We start from the raw sequence: 12,074 nt of genomic DNA, 5'->3' as shown, positions 1-12,074 counted from the left end.
AATAATCATTTGAAGGGTTTTTTTTTTTTTTGCATTTTTCTTTACACTAGTCTGAAAAAAAAAAAACCACTTTATGGAAAGCCAAATAGCCAAAATCTCAAAATTGTGGATGAAAAAACAATTTTTTGCCTGTAGTGTCCGGATTTTTATTTATTTGTTTGTTTGTTTGTTTGACCAGTCAGCTGTCAGTATGATTTTAATTATTTCAACTATGCCATATAGGCAGCTACAAAGTTATTTCGGTACTATATTTAGTATGCAATTATATAGCAACACCATTTCACCCTCCCCCCCAACTCACAAAAAAACTTATTTTAATATAGTTGTAGTTGTAAAATTCAAAATGATTTTTATAGAGCACTTCATCAAAAATAAATAGATAGTTAAATAAATAAATAAATAAATAAAATAAAATAAACAAATAAATAAATAATTAAATACAATGTTTCTGTTGTTTCCTCAGTTGTTCTGTGGTAAAGAACTCTGTCATGTACCACTCTCCTGTTTCACGATGTTGCACAAGATCACAGGGTCTCTACGCTCCAAACGCGCATCAGATTACGGTGCAATTTTCCTTTTTTGTGTCTTTTGAAAGGAGGGGATTGTTCATTGTTTTGACAGACAAAGCATACCTAGTAAGTTCAGGAGAGGAGAGCAACAATCAAACAACTTGAAAAACCCTCAAAAGATTTAACATAAGTGTGGCTCTCTTCTGCCAGCTCTTGTACTGGAATATATGTATAATATTAATATTAGCCTATATTTTAGAATTATTTATATTTTTAATGTTAATAATACTATATATATAGTACTATATATAGTATATATAATAGGGATAATGTCAGGGTTAAGCGGGGCATACACTCTGCGATTTCAGCAATGTTTTTTGTTAAAGACCAACTCTCACTGTACAAATAAATCGCATGCGATGTAAAGCCAAAGCTCAGGATTTGTGTGCTCACATCAATCGTCGAGCTGCAACTTGACTGCTCACACTATACATGACTATACACACTGTTAAAAAGGCCATTAATTTGTCAAACTAATATGAGTGCTGATCACGTCTTTTTCCTTCTGCTGAGATTGACAGATGCGCCGCATCCCGCGCGGCAGCCAATCAGAATTCGCCGACCTACACACAGGCGAATATCCCGCCCATGGCACTTGAAGTTGAGTTCATCAGAGCGCCGATGCGGTCATTAAACTTCTGCCGTTGTGCATACTATATGTTTATTACTTTCACGGGTGTTGTGCGTCAATGAAATGTAAGTGTGTGATATTTGATATTTGTAACTATCATATGTGCATTACGTTAATCTGTTTTATATATACCTTTGCCGTTCCGATGTACATTAGTGTATGTAAGCTAGCAACATGAGACGATCGTGTCTTCAAATCTAACTGGCAATCAAATCAAAGGGGCTATCAATAGCCAATTCATCCTTACACGCACTATACTTGATTCTGTAGTACTTTGAGTTGGTTTGTCTCTGTCATTCATGGTTTGAGTTATCCTGTTAGTTTGCACTGTTTTTAGATCAGTTTCCTTTGTCTGTTTATCACTTACCATGGTTACTCATTGGCTCATTTAGTCACACCTGTCTTGTTTTACCCCTCATTAGTTTGTGTATATCTAGCCCGCAGTTTGTGCGTTATTGTCATTGGTAATGTGGTTGTTCTGTTCGTGTTACCTAAGACTGCTGACTAACCTTTGAGTTCTTTGTTATTTTTGGTTTAGTTGCAAATAAAAATTACTGCACCTACATCCTGTCTAATTATAACATTAATTATTAATATTATTTATACATTTTATGGCTGTTAATAACTAATACATTATATTTGATTTAATTACACAATATTTATGTGTATATTTACACATTATAGAATATATATTTATATTGCAGATATTTATAGAATAGCATATTGTATAACAATATATTATTCATTTTATTTCCATACCATTAAACATTGAGCTATTTTTAATTGTTGGTCAATGCATACATGTGTCAGATGAGCATCTCACTGTTTTTTTTTTTTCAGTATCTCACGATATGGGCATAAGTTTTTAAGATGTTTTGTGAAGATGAAAGCAATTCCTTAAAAGGTTTCACTTCAAATTCTGTGCTATTCTGTGTTACCTGACACCAGATAATTGACCTGCTGGCATTTCCCATCAGACCCTTGTAAAGGAGAACCAGGTAAGATAGAAACTCTGGATATGTGGAGGTTCAACACATCTGCCACTCTCTTACGGAAGGCATACCTGTACACAACAGTAAATGTGTCATAAAAAACATGTATTGCTTATGCAAACATTTATTTTCTATATATAATGTAACCTGTGATTATTCTTTTATGCTTTAAAGGATTAAAAAATAAACACATCACAGCATGTACTAAAAACCGTTACAGTAAGGTGAAGCATTGTGTGTTACATGAAACCAGGAGTCATCTGAATTATAATAGTCATTTCCCATCCATTATTTTTTCCAGTTTTGTTTGTCTTTGTGAAATTCAGCCAACAAGGCTTTAAAAATAAAACATTCAGATATTTTACTAAAGACATTGATATAAACATTAATTAAAGGGGTCATATGATGCGATTTCAATGTTTCCTTTCTCTTTGGAGTGTTACAAGCTCTTGGTGCATAAAGAAGATCTGTAAAATTGCAAAGACTAAAGTCTCAAATCCAAAGAGATATTCTTTATAAAAGTTAAGAGTCAACCACGCCTACCTAAAACGGCTCGTTCTAACACGCCCCCACATGTCTACGTCACAATGTGGGAAGATTTGCATAACGCTGCCCAAATGTTCACGCAAAGAAAGAAGGCATAACTTTTATTCTTGCTGTAGTATTGTTGTTGCCGCCATGTTGTGAAGGCGCTGTGTGTTTCGTTATGAAAGCGAAACTACTTTGTTTGTCCTTCCAAAAGAGGACGATATCTGCTTCGTCATTATAATGGGTTTTAATGTTTTTGTCTCGTCGTGCCGGGACAAGGCATCACAGTATGTTAAGGGGCGTAACATTTCTGTCACACGCTTGAAGTATTCGGCCAATCACAACGCACTGGATAGCTGGCCAATCAGAGCACACCTTGCTTTTTCAGACTGATGAGCTTTGTAAAAATCAGAAAGGGGGGGGCATAGAGGAGAAACAATAATGTACATTATGTGGAAAAGAATGTGTTTTTTGAACCTTAAACCGCATAAACACATTTCATTACACCAAATACACAAAATAATGTTCTTTTTAGCAGCATCATATGACCCCTTTAAAGTTATGAAACATCAAGTCACTGGCAATGGCATAATATGTATATAATTGGAAATTTAATTGTTATTTCATATAGTAAAAACACGCAGTTGTCACCTTAAGGATCTACTTCTAATCTAATTTTTTTTTTTTTTTTTAAAGGCCTTTTTAGTAGTTAGGTTGATACAGATAATATTTCTGAATATTTAAACCAGTTAAAAGCATAAACACTTATGGAGCTGAAGAATATACCTGCCGAAGGAGGCCATTTTGGGGAAGATCTGCATGGCAGAGGGAGATTCTGGGAGAATATCTGCACATGCGGTTGTGGTGTTATTGAGTCTGAGAACTAATGACCTCTGGACAACTGCGGGTAAATCATTGAGACCATTTCTATGAATAAGATCTATTCCAATGCATGTGATTATCTGCACAAGTGTTAAAGTTATTCATATCTGCTACCTGTGAAGTCTCCGGCCAGTTGCAACAGAATGTCATTGTACAGTTGTCTCTTGGTGAGACTTATGGATCCATGTCTTCCCATCAAATCTCCAACCAGACAGGACAGAAACCTGACCTGAGAACAGCTGTTCATCTGAGAGAGAAGGATTTCGGTCTTAATTATTTTGTATAATATTTTTACAATTTGATGAGAAAATAGGCCTCACTCACATTTGTCATGTTGAATGGATTAAATATTTCTTCTTCACCAGGACATGTGCCATCTGACCCCACTGGCTTATATGCGATGTACCAGGAAGCCTCTGCAAGCTGGAAACCAATAGCAGATTTCCTCTTATTCAACGAAATGACATTTAATTGTGATAGCTAACATGACTAATAAAAAAAGCTGATAAAATGTAACTTACATTTGATAATTGTGATGCCCGCACATCCACTTCCAATATAACGTCACCATAGCTGCCATCTGGAAAGGTTAGCTGGGACTAATGACATGTACAGTGTATCATTTAGCATGAATTTATTACAGTTGGGACATTCTGTGTCAAATCAACCAAATTTCAAAAACCTCCCTGGCTCAAATTTTTGATTTTGCATTTTTACTCCCCTGTAATTTGACTCTGAAAATAGCCATTTTGATCCTCTCCCACCAAAATGGAGCCATATTGAAAATTGCAGTATCTCTGGAACAAGACCATACAGGGTCTTAAAAAAATGAAGATGCCAAAAGGAAAGTTTGTTAAGACACAATGTCTAAAAGGGCATTTACATATCTTTAATAGTTATAGGCATGCAAACTTTGGAGGAAAAAACTAGCAAAGTGCTCTTTCCACCATTGGCACATAATGCAACAAAGATTGCTGAAGTCAACAGATTTTAACAGACCTACCAATCTCTGTGTAAAAATGAAACAAAGATGCTGCCATCTCTCTGAAGTCTACAGCACTGTAATTTGGCTCTGAATCTCAGGTGAAAATTGCCATTTTGACTCGCCTCTACAAAACAGTGGATTACTCAGTAAATAATAATCTATGGCATTTAATATTTTGGCTTTCATCACTATACATGAAGTGTTAAAGTTATTCATATCTGCTACCTGTGAAGTCTCCGGCCAGTTGCAACAGAATGTCATTGTACAGTTGTCTCTTGGTGAGACTTATGGATCCATGTCTTCCCATCAAATCTCCAACCAGACAGGACAGAAACCTGACCTGAGAACAGCTGTTCATCTGAGAGAGAAGGATTTCGGTCTTAATTATTTTGTATAATATTTTTACAATTTGATGAGAAAATAGGCCTCACTCACATTTGTCATGTTGAATGGATTAAATATTTCTTCTTCACCAGGACATGTGCCATCTGACCCCACTGGCTTATATGCGATGTACCAGGAAGCCTCTGCAAGCTGGAAACCAATAGCAGATTTCCTCTTATTCAACGAAATGACATTTAATTGTGATAGCTAACATGACTAATAAAAAAAGCTGATAAAATGTAACTTACATTTGATAATTGTGATGCCCGCACATCCACTTCCAATATAACGTCACCATAGCTGCCATCTGGAAAGGTTAGCTGGGACTAATGACATGTACAGTGTATCATTTAGCATGAATTTATTACAGTTGGGACATTCTGTGTCAAATCAACCAAATTTCAAAAACCTCCCTGGCTCAAATTTTTGATTTTGCATTTTTACTCCCCTGTAATTTGACTCTGAAAATAGCCATTTTGATCCTCTCCCACCAAAATGGAGCCATATTGAAAATTGCAGTATCTCTGGAACAAGACCATACAGGGTCTTAAAAAAATGAAGATGCCAAAAGGAAAGTTTGTTAAGACACAATGTCTAAAAGGGCATTTACATATCTTTAATAGTTATAGGCATGCAAACTTTGGAGGAAAAAACTAGCAAAGTGCTCTTTCCACCATTGGCACATAATGCAACAAAGATTGCTGAAGTCAACAGATTTTAACAGACCTACCAATCTCTGTGTAAAAATGAAACAAAGATGCTGCCATCTCTCTGAAGTCTACAGCACTGTAATTTGGCTCTGAATCTCAGGTGAAAATTGCCATTTTGACTCGCCTCTACAAAACAGTGGATTACTCAGTAAATAATAATCTATGGCATTTAATATTTTGGCTTTCATCACTATACATGTTTATCTTTCTTCAGAAAAATATTAGCAAAATCAAAAATTTAAGCCGAGGACCTCTGGTTGAGTTGACACGGAATGACCCATTTAATATTTGTTTATATATATAATAGTAATATAATATGCAAACTTTATAAAGTACTGTATAAGCAATACTTCAGGACTGGGTGGTGGCAAAGATAAAAAAAATAAAAATAATTAAAGACATGCTTAAAAGCACCAGATGCTTTGGACAAAATGTGTTATAAATATAAAATGATTACTCATTGCTGTAAACCATGTGTATCGTTCTTCCGCATGCAACACCAAGACCACAAGACAGCTGCTGGTTTGCTGTGCGGCATGTGACAGATCCATCTGCCTGCATACCGTCCCAGCAGGACAAGAGCTGTACCCCTCCACAACCACAGCCTCACCCAGTTACCCCTCTCCACCCCATCCTCCTCTATCCAGCATTATTAGCAGCGTCATCTTTTTGTGGCAGATTTAAAGTGACGGTAGATTTAAACCACTTTAGTGTGGGAGAGAGTAGAGATGAGGGAGATACTTATTTTTCACAATTCCCTCTAATTTAGCTACCATAGGAACAGTGAAAACAATTCAAAACAGGCAATTCAAGCCATTTAGCAACATGGTCTTCGCAACCAACCAGCAAAACCAGAAAAGTTATGAACAGGCAAGCAACACCTATAAAAATCTGCTTAAATAATGTAATTTTATTTTTACCATCGTCACTGTCCCAGTTACAGCACTACTGAACATGGCCTTGGCCATCACCCAGTTTCCATATGGGGAGTCTTCTGCTGATATATCTGCACACCGCATTCTGTAAATAGTGGAAGAAACCATTTTAAGTTGATAATGTTCAAGTAAGTTTTGAAACTTTCTTCCCTCATTCCTGGGTGAGTCAAAGAAATCTGGTGTATTACTTGTACAGATAATCAATGAATGATGTGTGTAGAGGAATGAGCTGTGTGAATCTTCCCACACATGCTTTTCGTGACAGTTTGGTTTTTAGGTATTTCAGATATCTGACAGAAAAAATGATCTTGTTGTCAGTTAAATGTGGCTAATGCCGCAGATTGTCAAAGAGGAACTGAGACAAAATGCAGAATTGGGAATCAATTGTATCACGACCTGCACCTGCAGTTGGTTTCCTGTCTCACCTATTTATGGTTCTGCTTCTAACAGAAGAGAAGCAAACTAATATCTTATATTTATTTCAGAGGTCAAAATGCTGTGCCAGGTAACTGTTTGAGGATGTACGATTCGTAAGGAACTAACCTTGAGCTGTTGGTGTAATGTATGACCAGAGACCGGCCAATTATGCTGTTCGGTCCTGAAAGTGGCATATTTCCATCCGTGTACTGATTCTGAAAGTTGTTCTGACCGGTCAGGTCTCCAAACTTCCCACTGATGTCTCCAATCTCATACTGGTCAACCGTACCATTCCCTGGAGCTGGAGATGAGGCTGCGTTCACAGAAAACGGGTTAAAGTGTCCCATGATGTTGGTGTCAGAGCAAGGTTCCTGTGTGCTTTTGATTGGAAGAATATGGATGTGGTAGCCTCCGGCTCTCGCATTAAGCCCGGTAAAGGAGATATTTAGGATTGTTGGTCCTTGAGGAGACACTTGGGAGAATCGGATTTGACCTTCAGAGGTTCCAGGTCCAAGCCAAGAATCCGAGCGAGCAGATGGAAAATGGTACAAGGTGAGGTTTGCACAAGCGATCCGTGGACCTGTTTGGTTTGGACCATGTATCACCACAGAACGTCCAATCATTCCAGACACCCAAGAAGTGGTGTCAGTAAAAAAGTTCTTGGTGGCCACCGTTCCCATCTCAGACTGTAGGTCCACAGTCTTGTGCTTGCCAGAGATATCCCCAACTTCACAAGCAAAAGGGCTGTCGGGAGCACAGTTTACAGCGTATGCACTCACTGTGATGTCAATGTTGTATGGGTTCCAGTGTCCTCCAGTTGACAGACAACATCCCTTGTCATTGTCAGTCTCTGTGCTGATGGGATAGTTGTGGACATGCCAGTTGTGATTCACCGTAGAAGGTGCAGAAAGTTGTCCGTAGGATAGGTCCAAGAATACGGAGACATCAGAATATGGGTCACTACTGAGTTGGGTGAACAGGACCGTTCCCACAACCAGACCACGAAAGGTAGCCTTGGCGACAGTCACTTCGTCTGGGTAGCCGATACTTGCACAGGCAAATCTGGTTGAGTTGGGCATGTGTATAACAACAGAGCGACCCACAATGCTATTCCGCCCAAACAGGGGCAGGTTCCAGTCCATGAAAGTGGCTTGAAAGTTATTCGTATTCTCCAGAGACCCATGCCTGGCGCTCAGATCTCCGACCTCAAAGAGATCATGAGTGGAGCCTCTCGGTGGCGGATACGCTGGTGCCTGAGTATTCACATTAAACGGGTTCCAGTGACCCCCAAGGTTGTCGTTACTGCAGCTGCTATCTGACGGAGATCTCATTTGGGGAAGGGGAAACTGATGAACGTGGTACGGCCCAACTCTTCTGTCCAGGTTTGTCAGGTTAACAGTGATGGTAGTGAGATCAAACGGAGATGGTTGACGGAAGGAGAAGTAGCCTTTAATCCCTTGCATGTTCACAACAGCACTAACTACCTTCATTGCGATGCTTCGGATCTCTGCACACATGTAGCTTGAGGTCAAGTCGAGAACGGCGAAGCGGACATTAGAATTGAGATGAGATATTTCCAATCGAGATTGAACAGGTTCTAGAGGTGATCCCACATTCAAAACGCCCAGCTTTGTAAGACTCTTGGGATCCAGATTACTGAGAAGTGCATTGCAGCTGGTGGCAGAGCTTTGTGACACTAAAATCGTGACATTTGAAAAAATCCTGGTCTGATCGACATTTCTTAGATCTGAGAGAACCCTTGCTCCTGCTTCTCCCATCACTTGCCGGATGTAGACGTTTCCAGCCACGGGACTGAAAAACCGTGCACGCCATGTTCTTACCTGGGACTCCGAAGTAAGTCTGGCACAAATCCTTGCACCATTACATGTGTCCACCAGCACCGAGAGGGCATCCAGACTAATGTGCTGTTCAAACAGAGTAGACACATTCACAGCAGCCTGAGGCTGATCTACAGTAAACATGAACACACTGTTTCCTATGTGTGACTTTTGACAAGGTGAAGCAAAATGGCCGTACATAACCGGGAACGTAGTGAGGGAGATATTGTATCGACATGTGCCTGTTCCTGTGAGATTAACGGTGGACTTGTGCTCTGTGGAGTCGAAGAAGATCCAACCAGTGACTCCCATCATATTGAAGTCAGCCCGATACCGCACACAAGAGGCAGAACCTGAATAGAGTCAATGGAATAAACAAAATGTCATAGGAATTAGTATAAACATTTCATTCTTTTCAGGAAGTCTACAAACTATTTCAAGCATTTAATTTTAGCAGATCACATGCATGATATATCAGTTCAGATGCTGTGTTCTTGAAATATTCATAGTATAATCTAAGAAGTTGAGTCATGTTTCCAGTGTAAGATTAGACATTTTTACTCATGTCAGCAGCTCATCTGTTATGTCTACACTTGTCAGACACCAATAATGCTGATTAAAGGACATTATTATCAGCTTTAGATGCGCTCAGATGACGGGTGGTTTCAGGTGTCAGTGTGTCACCTGCAAACATGACATTTCTAAGAGATTCTCTAAGAAGAACATTACATTGTTGGTTGTCCCGTTGAATTCAGGGAATTGTGAGGTTTAATACATAAATAAATAATGTCACAGTTGAGCTGAGTCATACTGAGCAAGAGTGCCAGAAGCAGGTAACTTTATTCAAAGGATTTTACTCCCAATCATAAAACTTATCAAAGTCATGGAAGCATGATTTGACTTTTCCACCACTTTCCTTGAGTAACAGGTACGAAGGTTAAATTAAACCTTTAACTCATACAGCTTAACTATGGATACAGTTTAACTAAGTAGACTTAGAAAAATGTTGCTTAAAATTAGCAATATTTGAATGCTTTTACATGTAGTAAAAACTTAGCTTAGTACATTTTCTCACATACATCGACCTTGAAGTTTGTTTACAGTGCCTGTTATGCATTAAGCATTATGTTATACTGGATGAAACACTAGGTATCACATACAAACACAAAGTATCACTACATCACTGAATAATTTAACAATTGTTAAGCAATTACAGACTGTCCTCAAACAGTTTCCAATAGTAGAGTGTAAAATATCTTAAAGTGACACAATATGATGCAAATTCATAAACTTTGCCCTGTACTTGGCAACAGTTTTCCAGAAACTCAAACTTGATAGACCAAATGCTTTGGAAATGCAGTTCTGGGATGCAAATGACAATTTTTCTGCAGAAAAAAAAAAATTATAATAAAAACAACTTACCCCACAGGATGAACAGGGTCAAAGCTCTTGGCAACAACATGTTGACAGCTGTTGCTTGTGTGTGTGTGTGTGTGTGTGTTTGTAAGCAAGAGGTAGAAAGTGCTACAGACAGTGTGTGAGTGGTTTCACAAGGGAAGCCCCTCTGTGTGTGTCTGTAACGCTCTGTACTGGAGCACGTCTTTACTGATGTGTGCTTGTCTGTGCGCATGTGTTTGTATGTGTGAATTCTTTGCTGTCCCAGTGTGTGGCTGGTTTGAATGAGACTCTGGCTTGTCTCTTCTGTAGTCTCAAGGGAGGGCAGCGGAGGGAGTGGCTTCCCAACATCCTTTATTCATGCTTTTCTTATACAACACACCGTTTAAAACCACGGAAACGTGGTTTAGCAAGTTTTTCTCCTAAACAATAATTTATGGAAGTGATAAATATACTACAGGAAAATAAATACTCTTAACATTTTTGGGAGCAGGCATAAATCAAAGGAATAGTTGACCCAAAAATGAAAATTTGCGTAAAGTTTACTTACCCTCAGGCCATTCAAGATTGTTTCTTCATATTTGGAGAAATCTAGCATTACATATCAGTTGCTCATCAATGGCTCCTCTGCAGTGAATGGGTGCCGTCAGAATGAGAGTGTAAACAGCTGATAAAACATCACAGTAATCCACAATTAACATCTTGTGAAAAGCTGTGTGTTTGTAATAAACAAATCCATTATTAAGGCGTTTCAACTTTAAATCATCGCTTTTGATCAAAATACGAGTCCATAATCCATAATAACTCTTCCTCCAGTGATCTCCTCTCACATTAAAATCCACCCACATATTTGTTTAGAACTGTTTTGGACTGTTTTTGCATGTAAATGGTGCTTGATGTGCATATTTTTCTGCTGATTCAGACAAGCTGACATTTTCACTGGAAAAAAAAACAAAACAATGTTATGGATAGATGGCTTGCATTTTATCTGGTTTGAAGTTAAAAATGCCTTACTGATGGATTTCTTCATTACAAACATGCAGCTTTTCGCTTCACAATTTTTTGATTACTTGTGAATTGTTGGGATGTTTTTACAGTTTCAACAAATTTTTGGGTGAACTATCCTATTAAGGACCAAATTTAGCAATTACAACCTACTGTCTTTGGTAAAAAAAAATGTTAATGTTCATGTTTCTTGCTGTTGTACTGTTTAATTTCTCCTCAATGTTGCCATTTCCTTGCTAATTTTTTTCTTTGCTAAATTTAGGAGCAGAATATTTTGGCCTGAGCTGTTTCAAGAAGCTCTTGAGGTTCTTCAACTGGTGCTGTTTTAGATAATGACTGTAGAGGCCTCAGCGAGGAGATGTGACGTAGACAAGAGTTCACTCAAAGACACAAACTCAACAGTCTGCACAATATTATTGCTACTCATAGCTGGTGTAGGTAGAAAAAATATTGTGTGTGATTTTAAACATGAAGATATTAATTAAAAAAGTATTAGATGAAAAAGTGAAGTGACTAAACATGTGATCCAAAGAAGCTGCTATATAAATCTGTTGTTCCCTAACAATTAAATCTACTTTCACTTCCTTATTAAAAGTAGAGCAGCTATTTTTTTTTCATCAGATGTCTGTTCTGTTCATTTTTTAAACAGGTGGCTGTGTTTTAATTCAGATTTATCTGTCATTTCATTACATTTCAAATACATAAGCATATAAGCGCACTACCGTTTATATGCTTTAGAATAGTGACAATGGTTTGTGCTACACTTCACGATAATATACTATATTGTGCTACACTTATACAAT

The 12,074-nt window shown here is 38.0% G+C and overlaps 1 protein-coding gene across 1 annotated transcript in view; it reads right to left on the bottom strand.

Annotated features, from left to right (window-relative positions):
- LOC107659311 (uncharacterized) overlaps positions 1–10,554 on the bottom strand; it is a 14,203-nt gene extending 3,649 nt beyond the window's left edge. The window contains exons 1-8 of the mRNA XM_016448206.1: positions 10,294–10,554; positions 7,160–9,224; positions 6,602–6,701; positions 5,220–5,297; positions 5,023–5,121; positions 4,813–4,945; positions 3,507–3,621; positions 2,139–2,263 (exon numbers count right to left, since the gene is read on the bottom strand). Of these exons, the coding sequence (XP_016303692.1) occupies positions 2,139–2,263; positions 3,507–3,621; positions 4,813–4,945; positions 5,023–5,121; positions 5,220–5,297; positions 6,602–6,701; positions 7,160–9,224; positions 10,294–10,501 (2,923 nt within the window). The 5' untranslated portion in view covers positions 10,502–10,554. The remainder of the gene's footprint in view (positions 1–2,138; positions 2,264–3,506; positions 3,622–4,812; positions 4,946–5,022; positions 5,122–5,219; positions 5,298–6,601; positions 6,702–7,159; positions 9,225–10,293) is intronic.
- Positions 10,555–12,074: the final 1,520 nt, after the last annotated feature.

This window comes from Sinocyclocheilus anshuiensis, unplaced genomic scaffold, assembly GCF_001515605.1.
Source record: "Sinocyclocheilus anshuiensis isolate Anshui unplaced genomic scaffold, SAMN03320099.WGS_v1.1 scaffold912, whole genome shotgun sequence".
NCBI lineage: Eukaryota > Metazoa > Chordata > Actinopteri > Cypriniformes > Cyprinidae > Sinocyclocheilus > Sinocyclocheilus anshuiensis.
Note: the sequence above shows the minus strand (reverse complement) of the source record. Positions and strands in the feature narration are given on the sequence as shown.